Below are 19,175 nucleotides of genomic sequence, written 5' to 3'. Positions count from 1 at the left end.
GAAATGTATCCGCGGTGAGGCGTTACCAAAGAAAACGGGCGAAAGAAGGCGCGAAGGGGTAAGCAACCTGGATCAAAATGCATTCCAGCACGAAGTACAAGCAGGGTGAGGTTTTCCCGAGGGGTAGAGTGCGAAATTGCGCGGGTCAGGCCAGGTCAAGGCACTCTATCGGCGAGCGAAATAGAGGGTGAACTAAAAATCGCGACTCGCGCCACGAATCGATATTGTACCTGTACGATTTCACGAATACCTGTCTTACGCGCAACAATTCACGAGCAAAATCTTGAAGATAGAGTATAACGGTACAATTCTAACGCGTGTTAGCACGAACATCGAGTCGCACAATTTGAATAAAAACCAGATGACGTAAATGAAAGACGAACGATCGTATTAAGTAAGCGTAATATGGATTAACGTGTCTCGCAAAATCTGCAATACTATTCGTTTCTATTGTAGCGTGCGTACGTGGTTTCCTGCGGGGTCGAGTGTGAAACAGGTGCGTGGCACCTGACGTACCTGAGGGACGAATCTTTTAAACTTTAAAAGGACGTCCTTTCGCGAAAATCCACAATGGAGACCGTTCAAGCGTTTCGACACGATACGACACAAAACGATTCATTACGATACCAGAAGCGTGCGTGACACGGACGTCCCTCTTTGCCACGTGCACGCGTAAATACATACCTACACATTGGCGCGTTTGGTATCGCGATTGTCATCACCCATCGTCGACTTGTTCGACTCGATGCCGTTCGAAAATAGCAATGATTTCTCTTTCGGTTATTCTAATTTGAAAGTACTTGAAAACACGGCAGTTGCCGTTAAAACGTAATATCAATTATCATGGTCATCGATGGACGAGCAAAGTAGCGCATATTCTACGTGAAATTACATAAACAAGAAGAAAGAAAAAAGAATAAAAGGGCAGAATGGAAATTTTCGAACGCGCTCTTTCATCCTTGCTTGGGAAGTATTTGTGTGTTACGACGGGCACAGACATCGATGAATCGTCATTGAAAGCTGTGTATGTGTATATACAGTTTATATATTTGATGTTGTTTATCAACTTCCCCTCCCTTACTCCCAACACGCCATCGTTTGATATCCTCTGGTAATATACCGTCTCTTCCCTACTCCTATCGTAGTTACAGAAATTAAAGCACGCGTATAGATACTCGTTACGAGATTAAAAAGAAACTTGTTCGAAAGGGAGTAGCCGCAAAGGATCTACGCAACGTTATGGGGATTAGCTCGAGAGAAAAAGAGCGGTGAAAAAAAAAAAAGAGAAAGAAACGTAGCGTTCGCACGACGACGAAGAGCGCGAGGCAGGATGCGCGGCTACGCGGGTGCGAGGTGCGATCACGTGGCGGGACACGCGTCGACGAACTCTCGGCTCGAGCCGAAAACGGGCAGGCTGCACGGAGTGTGGTTGCGTCACCGTGCTCCGAACCCGTGATCACCCCGCGCGGCCTCTTTGCGAAATTCGAGAGAACCTTCGAACGCCATACACACGACACGACGCACGAGCCTAGTCTCGCTCGTGGAAGGAGCGAGTACGAACGATCGTTCGTTCAACACGGCGACTAACCTACGACAAGTTGTATACTCGACAAATACGTAATATAGGCACCTTTATTGGGGAACGTGGTAGTCCAGATGTCGGCGGTTGAAGGTGTCTCAGCCGGCGCAGCGCCGAACGCGCGAAACATCTTCTTCCGCTATATGGATTCCTATGGGTGCGACTACGGTCGCTCAATGAAGTCGTTGAATCTTTTAACGCGAATGTTTTAACGGTAATTCGTAGGTTACACCAAAAATCTTTTCGACTCCGTTTTCGTCTGCTGTCGTTGGTCGTTAAACTCGTTCCCCGGTCCGTCCACTCGGCCCGGTCACGATGGTCGCCGCGCACTTTGAACCTCACCTCGGCGAACGACTCCTCCTGATTTTCGATAGATTCGGCACTACGCGAGTGACACGGAGCGACTGCACGCAACAGGACGTGATCAGAGCATCGGAAGTTTCGAGTTTATGCACAACACACATACGGACAGGAACGGCACACTAACGGGCGCGAGCAGCCAGGCCGAGCACCGGAGTACCGGGGTACCGTTTGCCGATGAACCCTAGATAAAGTTTCCTCCTCCACTATCGAGTCACTTAGCACACACTGGGGCGATCTTCGATTCCACACTGCTACCCACCGCGCACTTTTATTCTTATTTCTATTTTTCCTTTCTTTCTTCCCCTACCCACCCTCTTTCTTCTCACTCCTTTCTTTCTGTATTCCTCCTCTTTCTCCGTGTATCTTTCTGCTGTTCCGCACTATCCTTCCTCCTATTTCACCGAACACGCAACCAAATCAAACACGTATGTAGTACACGTATTGTCGCTACTATGTTACCCGTATCGCATCCCACAGACGAATGGCTCTAAATAGTGTATCTGGATTAACACAAAGTTAAGCACATGTCACGGCCGACGAGGCGAGAGTATTAGTTGCTACGTCGTTCGTTTATACGATAGCAGTTAAACGAACGGAAAAGTTGTCGCGCGCACTTTGCTTCGATTCAACACGTCCCTCGACCGTGATCTCTCGAAAACAGATCGTCGTTCTTTCTCTTCGCACTTTGCCGCTTCTTTCTCGGGTACTCGCTCCGTCGGCTTCGAACGAGCGTACGCGACACAACCGGCTATTTGTTTTTAGAAAAAGGCGTGGTTACGGTTACGGTCGGCTGTGTGTTACGTTTCCGACTGCGATTGCGCGGCGCGTGAATACGACGTATGATGCGCGCTGTCTGAAGTTCGCTGAAGGAATGGCCGCTCCGCGATGGTCCCCGGCCCCCAGGCGTGGGAGGAAGCTGGTAGCGCGCGGTGGTGCGGCGCGGCGAGGCGAGGCGAAACGAACGTGGTGGGACGAAACGAAGCGAGACCAGGCGAAGAGAGGCGAAGAGAGGCGAAGAGAGACGAAGAGAGGCGAAGAGCGGCGAGACGAGGCGAAGTCCATGCGGACATATATGTACGCGCGCGGTGTGTGCGCACCTACCGCTTCTACTCTGTTCTGTGTCGACACGTCGACGTGTGCATGTGGTAGCGTTCTCGCGCGCCGGTGTCCGTGTCCGCTATTCGTCTGCGAACGAGCGCGACAGAGTCGGAGCACGCGCGCAAAAGGGATCGATGGCGCCGCGGCGAAGCTACCCGACCACTACTCCATCGGAGCCACATCGAGCGAAACGCTACTATACGACCAAAGGAGATACAGGAGTCGTCCACGCGCACACGTTCAGTTTCGCGCACGTACACGTGCGATCGCGGAGAAAGAGAGAGAGAGAGAGAGAAGGAGAGAAAGAGAGAGAGAGAGAGAGAGAGTGCGTCAGGGACAAACCAACGGCGCGAGTCAAAGCGAGTTCGAACGATGTATGCGAGATACGGCTCGATGACGTACTATGAGCAAGTGGATGGAAGAGCGAGAGGCGGGACTCGTACCGCAGGGACGTAAACAAAGTCCCGAATACCCCGATGTAGACCTTACGTGTCGTCCTATTTGACGTTTTGTGGTTTATTCGATGTTTCATCGCGATCGTAAACGTAAAACGAGTTATTGATAAATCTAAATCCGTTATCTCACCTGTACCTAAATCCAGCCATTAGGAATAAAAAACGGGTTCGGTCGTCTCAAAATACGATCTCGAACTCGCGGTTACCACGGGGTTCGAACAGAGTTCGTGTGAAAAACGATCGAGGGTAGAGAAGTTGATAAAAGATAAAAATGGAAGATGGAGGACGGGGCACGCGTGTGCGTGTAAAAATACAAGCGGAAGCTATACGACGTATATTGTACGAATGTAATGGAAGCAAAAATGGGAACAGATATATGTTGTCGCGCGTATTTACGCGTGTGTATGTTATGTATGCGTGTTGATATACAAATAGATAATCTTATACGCACACGTGCGTATATAGTGCGCACGACCCCTTGATAGTCGCGTTGCCTCCGTTCATGTTTCAGCATTGAGACGCGATGACTCAAAAACAAGCGTGTGCGTCGCATCAACGTATTAGTATAGCGCGTGCATCTATCGCCGCCGATGTACATACGTAACTTCTTATCTAGCCGTGCATCGTTTCTCTATTTATTCGTTTGTTTCATCCTCTATTTACACCCCCTATTTCAACATCTATTCGAATTCAAGCGCGTCATTGATCCTTGAAATACGTGTTTCTGCGCCCTATCGAGATGAAGAAATTAGCGGAAAAATGGACTCGTCGCGTTCTCTTCTCGTAACGCTGTTCAAATATATCGGTGTGGAAATAATTTTCGCAGCCATTGAGCCACTGTACGGTCAACGCTTTGTCGAAAGAAACGGATCTAATCGATCCGAAGAATCTCGAAATTAAGTATAATATATTCGACGACAGTCGAGCGTAACCTTAACCGTATTATACAAATGAAAGAAAGAATTGCAGCTGAATATCGCATCGACCGATTCAGCCGCGATCTTGCGGTCGTTTGGCAATCAACGAACAAATTGCGTCTACGTTATCGCCGAAGATTACGACTGCATCAGCAACCAGAGAATAATAAAAATGTTCTAATATTTCGTCCAAGCCTGTACAACGACGACAACGACGACGACGTGGAAGAACTGGATAATACGCTCAAGGTTGTTTGCTCACGAGTGCGCTGCTTATACGAGCGTTTCTGCATCCACGTGATATCGCGAAATACGCGAACGTTGTTTCGGCGCTTCGTCGGTTTCTTCGGTTACGCGTCGAATCCGTCTCGAAATCGAGTCGAATTTGTCCGCCACTGACGTCCCTTTTCTACTACCTCGCGCATTCCGAATTCCAAGCGATCCATCCATCCCTTCCTTTCGAATCGTCCAAAAGATAACATTTGCAAGCATATACGCGTATAGGCGTCTATAAAAGCGTTTCGAGACTCGCGAACGCATATCGCGATTCCATCGAGATAAAGCTTCGTCATCGTTACGATTTCTTTCTGTTGGTAGATGGACGATATTGTGAATAATTACGTAACATGCCTGTAACCTAACATTCCTTGAATGTACGGACGTATTTAAGCGTATCCACTCGGCATAATACTCGATCGATACCTAAAACGTATTTGAACGATTGGATTAGTCTCGTGCATGAGCGGAATCGATGGGAAATAATTTTTCGACGAATGTTACGCAAATACATCGGCCGATTTACCTACAAATGCGTAATACAGCCTGCAGAAGCCGACCACTCGTCCAACTATTGCAAACGTTCGAGTAAACACCTCTGATTTGTTGCATCGATCCTAAGCGATTATGCACGGTTCAAGGCATATGGCAAACAGCGTGCACATGTGGTAATATCTATATGTAACGCTGTTCCGACGGCGAGAGGTGTACCGATACGAAGGATACTTTAATCGATGTTCAAGGTTAAACGGCAGAATTATTAGCGCTCGCGCTTGTTGCGACACGATCGCGGTTGCTCGTGCTCGTCTCGCGGTTCGACCAGTACCACGCCGATATGTAGACACAGTGTGTCGGCATTTTGTGACGCATAGCCGTTACATAATCGTTGAGCGTCGAGACGAGCCGCGCGTGGTATAGGTCCTCGTGCTCGATCATCGCCGATCCAATTCGAAGAGTTCGTTGTTCGGCAAATATTCGAGCGATTAAGAGATTTGGCGAACAACGGCAGAAAGCAGCGAATGAAAGAGGAGCGACGAATAACACGGCAAATTGTTTCATTCATATACGAACGCTCTTATTTCACAGCCGTTAAAGGATAATTGCAGAAAACGAATAAGTCGACGCAGGGACATATGAAAAATTAGAAAGTCAATTCGGTTGTTCGCGTTATTCCGCGTCTTGGAATCGCGCGACGTTCCAATGTCGTCGTATTTCGTAACCAATAAGCTGGCAACAGCTCAGCAACGGTCACCGATCGAACCATCGTTAATGAAAACTCTAAACAATGGCCAAAGGAGGGACGAAGGAATTTGCGTACGTAGCTTGATCGCGAAAATTAGTGCATGCATAAACGAGGTAACACGCACGCGCTTGCGCGGTACTCCACTCGATCGAACTGCGCAACGGCACGATGGAATTTCACGAAGCAGAAACTGCACTCGTACAATTTCGAAACGTATCTCGTGGTAAATGAGCAAATCCGCTTTTCATCGACCAGCTTTGTAACGCCAACGCGGTTCCACGTTTCTCAGTTCGTTTTACGAACTGAAAAGCTACCGCAAGCCGAACGAGTAATTCGTTCGCGATCTTCCTGGCAACTTTGTATCTCGAACGTAGGAAATATCGATCGTTGAGAGATATCGACGTTGAGAGGAAATGGCGAGGAGAAAAGCAACGGATGGAACGTTCCTTGGCCGAAACGGTTGGCCCCTAAGCTAAAATAAGCGGAAGTAAGCAGCACGAGCGCATCTAAATTTAGACGTGGACGTGTGCTCATCGTTCGGCCTTTCGGCCTTTCGGCCATTACGCTACTAGCTTGTTCGTTGCATATCTGGCTGATGGGGGCTCGTGCTCCGGTTAACGTGGAAGCTTCGATTCCAGCACCGACTTCGACATTGACGTGCACGCAATCCCGCCTGAGCATTTTAGGCTGCATGCATAATGGGTATCCAAGATGCCGCCGAGTCGTGGAAAACTGGTCCCATTTGCATTTCGACACATCGTATCTCCCTACCATTAGGCCTGCCTTTCGGTGTTTCGACCAACACGCGATATCGAAGAAAAAGAAGGCTCGCGTGTCATATTCTTGATCCTAATTTATGTATTTGTTTATTGTGACAGGTGGCAAGCCCGTGGATACAAAGCGGGACCTCCCATAACGCGGCAGATAAGTATTATACGGGTCCCGTATTACCCCGTTTCGTGTAAAATCGTGAAATTATAAAAGAGAAATCTGCAATCTACGATTTCTCGCTTATCGATTCGCTAACGTTATTGCTCGCTAAATTACCGCGCGGAAGGGCCCGGGTTACTCGGAAGCGGCAAAAGGATATCGAGAAAACGTGACTATCGCTGGAAAGCACGTTGTAAATTCTATGGAAAGGATCGATAGAATGGTAATTAGAGATACAGAAGTTTAGCCTGAAACTAGAGTGGACAAGTTCTCGCCACTTTTACCGATACGAAGCAACTTTTAACACAATGTCGCCGTAGTCTTCTCCTTCCTCGTTCATCGATCTCGACAATTTTCGATAAAAAAAAAAAAAAAAAAAAAAGGAGGAATCTTCAATATCCGTCTGAATGGAGAGACGATGGATCGTCGCGAGGACGACTCGGAAAATTTGCTATGCACGCAGCCTTATCGTAGATTCGGCGCGAAGGATGGCTGACACGAAAGCCCGTAGTACAAGATACGAACACGAATCGGCCGGACCAGCTGACTGCCAAAACAGCTGCGGCGATACACGCGATGATGGATCATTGCTTGCTCCGTTTCACTGGTTCGTCCTCTCTTCCGCTTCTCCTTTCCACTTCGACTCGACCTCTCGACTCGATCGTACGACTCTATGCGTTCAGCCAATTCCCGCGTAATTAGCCGACCTTCTTCTTTTCATCGATTACGCGTATATGCTAAAGAGATCCAAAAGCGAACAATCGTAACGTAACGTAACGTAACGTAACGTATCGTATCGCGTCGAACGTAATACGTTATTCCTGCGATACGGTTAGAAATTCGCTCCTCTTCCACGTGGATCTTACAACTTGAAGAAATTCGAAGAAAAAATCCATGAGTTTATAAAACTATAATTTATATACAAGTACATGCTTATGATAAATATTTAAATATAAATATACGCGTATTTGATATATAGATATATATTTGTAATAAGCTATCGCCTTAGTCTTTAATCGGGAAATCGACGTACGATCTATTTGAACGGAATTTGAAATCTTTCGAACTGATTACCAACCGGGTGTGCTTTGCGCCTCTCTCTTTCGAGAACTAGCTGTTTTATTTTTGGCCGTCTTACGTAAGGAACAATGTTCGGTCGACGATCGAGGCGACAAACAGCGTTAATCGTACCGTGCGATTTTGCCGCTAATCTCGAAGTACACTTCAATTGCTCTTTCTCAAGGTACGCGTATCGAAGCAGCTATTATTCCTCAAGGAAAATACAAATTGCCGTTCGTGTTGCAGAGTCACGCAGTGACGAAGAGGTACTCGGTTTTCTGTACGCAATAAAACGTTTGTTGTTCCAAATAGAAAGTTACCGTTATCCAATCCTGACGACGGCTAAAAAAATTCAAAGGCCTTTTTCGTCTCTTTTTCTTACGATTAACCAATTGTCGCGTTGGCTCGGAGTCTGTCGGTGCCAAGGAAAAAATTGCTACGAGGAACGTAGACGAGTCGAGGATAAAAACTATCACGTTCCATGGGATAAAGCGAAACGCCGAAAAACCGACATCGGTGGACTAATAGCTAGAGGAGAAGTACGGTCGCTCGAGCGTGCTCGCGATACTCCAACTCTGGTTCGTTAATTTTTTCGTCGCTTTACGATTCGAACGAATTTACCCGAGAGTCGTTCGAGCCTCTCGGAAACCACATCGATCGATACCATAAGTCGAAAGTACGTTTCTCAAATTTCCCCTAGAATTTACCACCGCTTGTGTCACGTTGCCACGAACGATCTCGTACAGGTCGCTCAAGAATCGAACATCGATCGCGCACTTATGTAACGAAATTAAAAAATTAACAAACGGTCGGTCGATTCCAGCAGCTTCCAAGAGATTCGTTTCTCACGGTTTCCTATTCCTTTCCTTCAACGTTCTATATTTTTCGAATTATCACAACTAACGCCCGAGGAGCTCCGCACGACGCACACGTTGCAACGAATTGCGGTTGCGTCACGCGTATAACACCTTCAATGAAATATCGTAACGAACATGATATCTGATATCGTACACGGTATCCTTGAATTTATGTAATGTCCATTCTTTCGTTATTCGTTAAGGCTTCTTTCCTTCCCCTCTATTCTCGCTCGTCGATCCTTTTCACCCTCCCCCTTCCTCCTAGTTTCCCCTCCATCCATCCATCCAAGCGTCTATCTGTTACTATACGTTACTTCTCGCACGACTATTCCTACACGATAGACGAAACGATTGCGTAAGGATTTCTTCGCTTTTGTAAATAATTGGACGGTGCTCGAGCTAATACTTCCATCACCAAACAGCAATACGGAATTATAAGCGTACAGAAACTGTGGCCACTTTGGTCGCTGACTTTGACAGCCGACGATTCTTCTCCCTATAGACTTGTGTATCTTACGACGAACGACGCTTTTCCGTACGACCTATTGCATAAATATAGAAAGACGCTAGTCATCGGAGAAGTATTTGCGAACGGTGAGTTGCTACAAATACGAAGGCATTTGTTCGCTTAATTGTTTCGAAAACTGTGCGTTTGAAATCAATCGAGTCTATGAATGGAGGAAGGAGCACGGGGGTAGTCGAAGTCGCTCGACCGACAGCGGTCGAAAGCGATACAGAGAGAGAGGAAATAGACGGAGAATAATGACGTTCGTTCGGAAGAATAATTTTCAAGAGACGACAAAAAATATTTAATTGCCGTCGGTAGGATCGTTTCGATTCACGCTTCGATAAATAAGAATTATCGATGGATGGTAGATATTACATAGCAGCGAATCAAGCTGTACCGTTTCTTTCTTTCGTCGCTTTATCTCGCCGATGATCAGGAAATAAAATGTCAAATACCATAGACGCGTAATTGCGTAGGAATTAAAGAGCGACGTAAGACGGAAAATGCAAGCTTGATAGGCTACAAGTGCAAGGACGAGAAAAGAGTCTGTTAGGTGTCCCCGAGCGAGTAGCATCAGCGATCGCGCGTGTCGCTCGTTCGTTCGCCCGCCAACCGCTTTCATCCACTCTCGTTCTTGCACCCTTTTACCCTTTTTATTCTTTGACGTAAGCCTTTTGTCCCTCAGGATATTTGCGGAGCTTTGTTTCGTCGACAGTATGTACAGCGGCTTAAATATACGTCGCTAATGGCACGGAACCGAAGATACAAAGGGTTGCTCGCTACTGCTACCGTTCTTACTATTACCGCCACTGCCACGCTGGATGCTGGCGTGTTTATTTATAATTTGTCCATGGTCAAGAAAGGAACGATCGAATCGGTGGAAGCTAAAGATCGACTTTCAAAGCGGACAAAGTTACTCGAACGATGCAAGGAATGCGATCTTTTATAAATAAGGAAATAAAATAAAGCCGCACCACGTAACACGCAGCACGCTCGAAAGACCCAAAGAATGCGTGCTTTTATAAATAAGAAGGTAAAAAAAGCTTGTACATAGTACGCAACATGCATAAAAACATGGAAAGAGTAATCGAGCGATATGGCGGTAAACAAATTGCGCGTACAGAGGCTCGCGAAAGTATTCGAACAGTCGTAGAAACGTAGAGCGATGGCGTGCTTAAAATACGAAAAATTTTGAAATTTTATTAGTTTTGTAACGAAACGCGACTAATGATCAAATATTTTGACGAATTCTAATTTTCTACGGCGAGCGTTCAAACGTTTTCGTGCGCCAGCGTACAGGCGCGTGACGACGGTCGAAAGTCCCTTTGCGTTGCGCGAATACGATGTACGAAGAGCAACATTGCAGGTCACTGCAATGCGGCTGATGGTGGCAGTTGGTCAATAGGCAACCAGCCAATTCTGATCGAATTTAAATAAGCCCTTGTGCCATTTTGCACTGTCAGCTCCGAGTATAACGTTCCTAAAGAAACCTTTTTTTGCTTAGTCCACGGAGCGTGCTCGCTACGCCGCGGTACACACGATCGATCCAACGCAGCGCCACGTTGATCGATGACCTGAGATCGAAAGATCGAGGATCGAAGATCAAACACGACGCGAGTCGCGTACGTCTATACGCTCGATTAATAAACTCGTCCAACGTTGACGGATCGACAACTCGAAAACATTGTAATTTCGATTAAATCTTAGCACCGTTTCGCTATTATCGAGAAGATTCGCTTTGTAAATAAATTTTGAAACGCAGCGTGCGCTTGCGCGATGCTGAGCCGCTTACGATTCCTTTTACGAGCCGCCTAGAGATGGCGGTACGCGTCTTTTCCAGTTTGTGTGTCGTTCAAAGAACACGTCACGCGTATACTCGGTCGGTATTAACGCCACGGATTGAACGCAAACTGCTTGACAAATTGGTAAGTATCGATGACTCGAGAATTCCACGAGTCATTCACGGGATTTATGACTCTGTATGAATACGTTATTTATCGACGAGCGTGTATGGTTCTCTCGCAACGGAAACTTACTCGTAATATATTACATTCTCCTTCGTTTCTTCGTTTTAACTTCTAAAGCCCCTCTACATATATGTATATAGGGGTGTACAGTACCGTGTGCAGTCGTATAGTATTCGGACTTGCCACGTTTTCCGAGTTAAATATACAAAACTATCGACGAGAATACCGAGAGACAGGAACTTATAGGAAAAGTAGGAACCGTATCAGACGGAAAAAGGAGAGAGGATCGTCGGGTTTGTTCGTTGGTAAAGTAATTTTTTTCTTCCACACGACCCGAATACTATTTTCAGTCGGACCTTATCGCTTTATACGCTTATTGTTTGCACCGTTACCGTCTTATCGGACGTCAGCTTCATTTTTCAGATTATTATCTCTAATTCACACCCGACCGCTTTATCGTACTCCGCGACGTACGAGAGAATACTATTTCGGAAATTGTTTGCTACTTTTGGTAGTTTGATAAACACGTGGCAGCAATATTTCTGCGATAACGAGCACGATCATAATTGGCCGTGTTGCTCGAGATGCGAACGATTCGCCAACGATCGGACAACTTCGATCAAATCGAATATTTGGAACGAGCAGGTTTCACCTTCGCCGTGGTCACCTGGCAACATTTTTTTTACATGGACTTGGATCGATAGCTGCGGCCGCATCCTCGAGACATCGTCGCATATTCTCGGCCAATATCGCGTCTACACGGCGCCATTTCATAACGGACGAAAGCTTCGTAGCCGATGCGACGCAACAAAAGGATCGTTACTGGTTTTTCGCCATGAACGGAGCTCGATTCTATCACCTAGCTGAGACGAGAAATTGGTTTTCGTTTTTCCGGACGGATTAAGGTCGAGAATCGCGGAAAGACAGTGGAGTCGATTCAGCAGGATCGATACGAGAATGTCGTTCGTGTCGACGCTGTAACGCGTAGCGTAGTAGCTGTAAAGAAAACGCTCTGCGATTCTCTTCGTTTCTTCGTCAATTCCGCCTGGTTTTTACGTAAGGGTTGTTTCACACTTGTGACGCGATCTCGCGATTTGATAGGATCGTATCCTTAATGACACGGATCCACGGTGTGTCTATGAACGAAACAATTTAGTAGCTCCGAGATAATTTAGTTTTCAGTTATTAAATTTGTATCCCGGGTCAACTTGCTATTTAAAAACACGAAGCTGCCAAATCTCACAGCGTCGATGCTATACGTAAAGTCTTGACGATATCGTCGCACCACTAGTTTACCTCGAGTGTAAGAACTCGCTACTAAATTACGTATCGTCTTTGATAAAGAAGGGGATGAAAGAGAAAGAGTAAAAAAAAAAAAAAAAAAATAGAAAGAAAGAAAGAAAAGAAAAAGCGAACGAAAGGTTGCATGGCAAGATTAATTCTTGTTTTCTTCGCAGATCGAATCTCGAGTAGAAGCGCACGAGTATTTACGTATTTACGCGGTGTCCTTTTTATCCATTCACCTTTTCAATTACACGCGTAGCGTTTGTTCGCAGCAGCGAGATGGGGTGTGCGGAAGATAGAAAGGGAACGAGGGGTAGAAAACACGATCCAATGAAACCCTAGATGGCTGGAGCGCGGCGTAAAACCACCCTCTATGAATCCCGTCGGCGTTACTAACCGATTACACGGTACACGTATGCGCGATATATAGGTCAGAGAATGCAATCGTAAAGCCCGTGTCGTTCAAGGACGGAAAGTTGGCCGCTAGTTAACCGCTAGCTACTCGCCGTGAGATAATCTGGACGAGTGGGCGCACGCGATCCTATCAATCGGACACGTTCGCTCACGCGGGACATTGTTTTCATCGTACGATGCCGAACCGATTTAAACGGGTTATAGTTTTCATCCGTAATCGATAGAAATCTTGGTCCGTAAAAATACCGAGCGGAAGGAAATTATTCTTAAGCATTGTTCGTGTTTAACCACGGTGCGACGCGATGCAGTATAAAAACGCAGCGATAACGCAAAATCGATCCGCTTATTTTCCAAAGGATCTTATCGACTCGGAACACGCGATCGTTAGAGTCGGAGTAGCGTGATCGTTCTCTCGATGTAGCTTCTAACGTGCGTTTGATCGTTCCTTTCGTGCTTTCGTAACGAAGTCTGCGAACCCGAACCACGAATTTAAGCTGGAATAATTGCGACCGCTGATACGCGTATATTTGAATTTAAGCCGTGATTCTTCCGCCTTCCCTCGGCATCTAGCAAGAGGAACGCGCTCGTCGCGGTTAGAACAAAGGACGACGCGAAGAGTGTTTCGTTTGGTCCGAAAGATGGCTACGCGACGCTACGTGTATACAGGCGACTATCGTTGCCGTCTCGAGGTTGCACTCGGATTTTCCGAGACTTGACCTACTGGTGTGGTTTAAAGTGCCATGCTGACACTTTTAAAGATGGCGCCGTAGTAAGCACGCCCACTCAACGGAGCCTTACAATGCCTGGAGAGAGGTTTTTGTTCTAGAATAAAGACGGGTTCGCACTCCGGCGATTTGCTATCCCATCCTAGCTCTCAACCCTATTATTCGTTTTTCACCCGAGAGTATCTTCGACTAGACGCCGTTTTGCGAAAGGGTTACTCCTTATAACTCCTCTATTCTTCCAGCCATCCTCTTTCTCTCCGCCCTCTATCGAAGCGTAAATTTCTATCGGAAATTATCGTCGCGATCTATTCTTCGTTACCGCGAGCTTGTCCCCGGCCGATCGTTATTTCCGATGGTATTTCGATCGTGAAGAGATTTTAATTACGGCTATATAAGGGTTTGCGGCGAGTTAAAAAGAAAAGGCAGGACGTCTCCGATGGTCTCCGAGGGAGCCGATAATTACGCGATCGAACAAAGTAGGTTGGCCAAAATATTTTTCTACGCCTGTTCTTGCCGCTACGTTCGTACGCAGTGTATCGTTTCATCTTTCCGAAGCCTCTCGCATCAGTCGCAAAACTCGACGAGTCGTTTCGACGAGTCTATAACCTGTAACTCGCCACTCGTCGACTCACCGATATTATTAGCTGCGAAATTATCGAGCAAGGAGGACGTAATTCGTCGTGAATAAATAATCGTCGGAAGGCAAATTTATCGACCTGGAAGAACCAAGGCGACACGAGTCAACGAAGAGAGTCACTTTCTCCAGAAGCTGCTAAATCCTACGAAGCTTCTTGGCAAGGATCCTCTTGTCACGCGCGTTTCCATGCCGGAACAACCAGAGTAGTCGATTTTAAGACGTACGAATAAATTCCGTGGCTGTGGGAAGTCGAGCGCGGTATCGTCGTGGGTGTTGGCGACGACGTCGGGCGTTTGGTCCTTCCGGTGGTCGATGTCGGTGGCGTCGTACGGTTTCGCTGTGTAGACGGACCACTAAGGAAGAAGAGGCCTCGCGATACCACCCTTGCCCTTGACTGTAGGCGCGAGACCGCTTGTCTGAGGGTTGTGTCGGAGCTCGCAGACAGGGTGAGTAGGTGCGAGAAAGAAAGCGCGATCGCGAACGAGAAGGGAAGCGAGAGGCAGAGCATCGCGAGACGCAAAGCGTTTGCCAGTCTCCTTCCTACTTCTTTCGGCTCGGTCTCTATGTTGGCTCGCGAAGCTCGAGCTGGACGTGTAGATACAGTCGCGTCGAATCGCACAGAGTGTACGGGATAGAGCGAGTAAAGTGTGTAGAGTCGCGTCGAGTGGAGGGTGCCGAGAAGGGTTGGTCTGCGTTAAGTGGTCGGTTCGGCGGCTGTTTCGTTGGTCTCGTTGCTCGGAAAGCTAGTTGTCTCATTTTTCCATCTTTGCCTATCGACCATCTTACCGCATTATGCACGTTCCAGAACTTGTTTCGTTACGCACCGTCGTCCAAATCTTGCCGTATTTCCTCCACTGTTTTTCTGTCCACTGTGTTTGTATCCATCGAAGACTAAATTTGGTCGATTCGTGTAGTCGATTTTGAGAAGACCTTTCGTTAGATTCTTATGACAAACTTTACAACCTCTTCGAACGATAACTTTGTATTCGCGGATTATCGCGTCTTCTATTCGGCGAAGCTCGGAAACATCGAATCTACGTTTTATTACGAGCATTGGAAAATCGACTTACCTTTCACGTGTTCAGAGGTATCCGCTGTACCTCGCATGATGTCGCTCAAGTAATGCTCCAACGTTCTCATACTGTCCAACGGTGAATTTCCATTTGTCGTCATACGATCCTGCAAAAACAGTGAAATTTGTTTGTTATTTAGCTTGCATCGGGCGGGAAATCGGACGGTTTATCCATTTATTTAGTAACAGGTCGTAAGAAGGGGCCGACGAATCGTTTCGAATGTTTCGCCAACTACGGGAAACCGATCGTTCGCAAACTCGACTTACGAGACGTTCGCTCGATTCGCAATTTCTACAGCGAAGGAATTTTAATTTTTCACCGTCTCTCGTTATCGCGTTTCATCGAAACGAGCCTCTCTCGTGGAGAAAGGGCTTTTGAGGACGAACGAGTACCTCGATGGAAAACTTACCCGGCAGCGATGTCGTGCTCACCGATGAATAGAGTAACCAAAGACAAGAAGAAAAGGAAGGACGAGGGAGATGAGAAAAGAAGCAAAGTTATGGGTTCGAGTCTAGTTTCCTCGGAGAAGGTTACGCGCAAACGAACGATTTAGCTTGACGTAGTCTAAGGTCCCTGCTTTTAGATAGAAAGGAAATTCTTTGTTTCAGAGATTACGCTTGTCATTGAGAGAATACGTCAGTTTTGTATCGTCTGGCTTCCTGCGCTTTCCTTCCTAAGGCTTCGGTCAAAAAGGGCCGCTGGTCACAGCAAAGATCGGCATTCGAATAAACAGGCTTCGACGTTTAAGTCGTATTTATTGAAAAAGGAAGAAACGTCTAATAGAAGGTTTATTATTGCGAATATTGGTTGACCGTGAATGCACGACGCGCCTGAGAAAATGACGTAACGATTAACGGAGGAAAAGCAACGATTACACGCGTCCTAGAATCATTCGGAAGCGAATCGATCGTGAAGCGTCCGACCACGCGTCGTCCTTTACTACTGAACTCGTTTCATAGCAGAATGCGCTGTTTATTTCATTTCCACGAACCGCTCCGCGAAATAGGGAATTCGTTTAGTCGAAACTTTAACCAACCGGGCATCGCGCGTCTATCGCTATAAAGTCAAAGGTAATGTCTATTCTGAACGTCGGTATTTAACGTTCGTTCGATCGATCGATCGGTCGATCGTGAGTAATAGGCGGCTAGCGAAAGTATTCAAGAACGGAAAGAAGGATCCTAAAATATGCGAAAGAGAGAATCGAGCTAAAAAGCACGCGAATATTATCGAACATCGAGCTGCGACGTAAATTCACCCTATTTTGTTTACTTGCTCTGGCAAATACACGTTACAACCCAGCGCGTACGAATTAATTCTCTCGATCCAATGTTACGTTATGCCAAGAATCCGAAGACAAAGTGTTCGTCGAGTGACGAAATAATTTTACAAGCTTAAAGAACCGACTTTGCCGACTTTGAAAAGTCGATTTAATCGGATCGTAGTATCCTCTTAAACGTAGACACGGTGATCGTAAAAGTCAAATACTTCGTGCTTTGTTAATTAAAGTATATCTTGACAGAAATAGACAAGTGTCCACGCATTTCTGTACACCGTGCAGTGTGCATATAGCACGTATATTTCTCTATCGTTGTTCGTTGGTGCAGGGCGAAAGGTGCAAAGGTAGCCCCACTTTTTTCGCATTCGAGTCTTCTTCGTATTACCTGCAACTCTGAGGTGTATTTTCTCCACCCTCCTACGTGAACACCGACTCTCTAACACTGCCGTGTTCCAACCTAGTTCCCCTTCTTTGGTTTTAAGGCCGCCCACACATTGCTGCAAACGTGACTGAGATGCGCGCGCACACGCTCACCCACACATCCCCAAACGCGCGAATCACGAATGGACGCACGAGCACCCTGCTAGCCGATTTCCGTGCACGCGCACACATCCGTGTGCAAGCACAAGCGCAGAGCAACCTTTCCTCTCCCTCTGGCCGTGTCGCTCCGTTTCCGTCTAACGCAGGCACGCTGGAAAATCAATATAGGGAAACCAGGAAGCGACGGCAGGGCGTCGACAGCAACCTCCGTGCAGGCTCCATCACTGTACCACCCCTATTCCACTTGTTACCCCTCTGCTTCTCCTCTTAACTTTGCTTATCCATTTACCTATACATTCCTTTTCTTCCCTTTTTACCCTCTACTTTAGCTTCGATCGGTTAGTGTTTTTAGGTTATGTTTTTGTTTTCTTCCGTACGTTTCGCGAGACGAGTACAGAGATGTTATTTAATGCGCGATATCGCGGTCAGTTTATCGCGTAGACGCAAATCTTGAGAAATATGGAACACCTGGTTTCATATTTTCCGAAAAAATAACGATTATTAAGAATACATAGATCCTACTAGTCACGGTAAGAACGCGTCACCGTGAATCTATGAAATTTTTATGAGAATTGTTCTAGTTGTAGCGTAAATAGAACGTAGATACGATATAATGAAGAGAGAGAGAGAGAGAGAGAGAGAGAGAGAGAGAGAGAGTCGCGTGTCCTGAAAGAAACGAAAAAGGGAACGATACAGAGTGTTAGTCGATGCGCGTTAGTCGATTCGTTTCGATTCAAGAGCGAAAGCAAATATCGTTTTGCGACTAGCGCGGAACGTTAATTTTTCTAATCTGTTCGTGTTTAAAGTTCGCTCTAACGATTGAACCAGAGAACAAAGAGAATGCGCCACGACCGCGCAGCAGTTTGTCGCAGACGGAGCAGATTCGAACTAGGATTCTGCGCTATACGATCGCAGGGTGTGTACTCGCGACAACGTTGGCCTACTTCCAATGATTACGACCCGCAAAATGCTGCCACGTCCTTCGTCTTATGCCGCGCTAGCTCCTTCCTATCGAATTTAATTACTCGTTACCATAAATACGACCGAACGATATCATCTCCTGCGTAACTTAAATATAAATCGCTGCTAAGATGTACAAGTTGGCCTCGTCGTTCCCTCCGAGACGAGGATGCTGCGAGCCAACGAACAAAGAGTCGTCGTAGAAGCATGGCAAGGACGACGACGACGACGACGACGCTCTTGCGTGGAGAATTTCGGAGCGTTCAGGAGAAGAGAGAAAGATCACGCAAGGGGGTGGGTTTTATAAAGGGAGAGAAGCGTGAAAGGGATTGTTAGCGAGTGTATACGCGCGTACACGTATTCAAACGCGTATACATCTTCGGCTCCGCCATTTCCGTGCATCCCGCCGGTCTAGACGCGACCGTTCTCGCGGCCGTTGTTCTACGCGTGTTTTGTACTCGTGCAATCTCTTTTTCTTTCGCTCGACGAACCAGACGCGCGTAATTCGCCGCGCCCCGACGCCTCCTATCCTCTAAAACGCGCTCTTCTTTTTCTCGAACGCGCGCGACGCGACTATATTCCACCTGGACGACGCGCGAAAGCGCGTAACCCTTTCCTCGCTTCTGTCTTCCTCGGGACATCCATTAGACCGCGTGCACCCATGTAAGAAACAATTATCGCTTTGTTACGTCGGTGACGAGACGCAGACCGTGTTGAACCGAGAGAGAATCCTCGCAACGAATGAGAACGCGATACAGAGCGTCGAAGCACCTGCTATATCGCCGAAATCGACAGAAGCAACGTTGAAATTCGGAGACTGTGTCGTTAAGCGAAGGAAAATGCATCCTTGCTACTATATAGAATTTAGCTGCCGACGCTTTTAAGTAAAATCTTGATAATCGACGATTATCAAGATTCCTTCGAAGGAAAAGTTTGAGAATCGAAGGTTCCGCGTAAAATTTTGACGATTGACGCTGCTAAGCAAAATTTTGACGACCGATGTCGCTAAAACTG

At 46.8% G+C, this 19,175-nt stretch overlaps 1 protein-coding gene across 2 annotated transcripts in view; it reads right to left on the bottom strand.

Moving 5' to 3' along the window:
• Nucleotides 1-19,175, bottom strand: part of orb2 (cytoplasmic polyadenylation element-binding protein orb2) — a 55,925-nt gene that overhangs the window by 28,758 nt on the left and 7,992 nt on the right. For both annotated transcript variants that reach the window (XM_069128292.1, XM_069128293.1), the window contains exon 3: nt 15,383-15,491. In XM_069128292.1, coding sequence (XP_068984393.1) covers nt 15,383-15,491 — 109 coding nt within the window. The remainder of the gene's footprint in view (nt 1-15,382; nt 15,492-19,175) is intronic.

Source organism: Bombus flavifrons, chromosome 15 (assembly GCF_040668555.2).
Source record: "Bombus flavifrons isolate JBK064 chromosome 15, iyBomFlav1_principal, whole genome shotgun sequence".
Lineage (NCBI taxonomy): Eukaryota > Metazoa > Arthropoda > Insecta > Hymenoptera > Apidae > Bombus > Bombus flavifrons.
The sequence above is the reverse complement of the archived record's forward strand: the minus strand, read 5'-3'. Positions and strand labels throughout refer to the sequence as shown.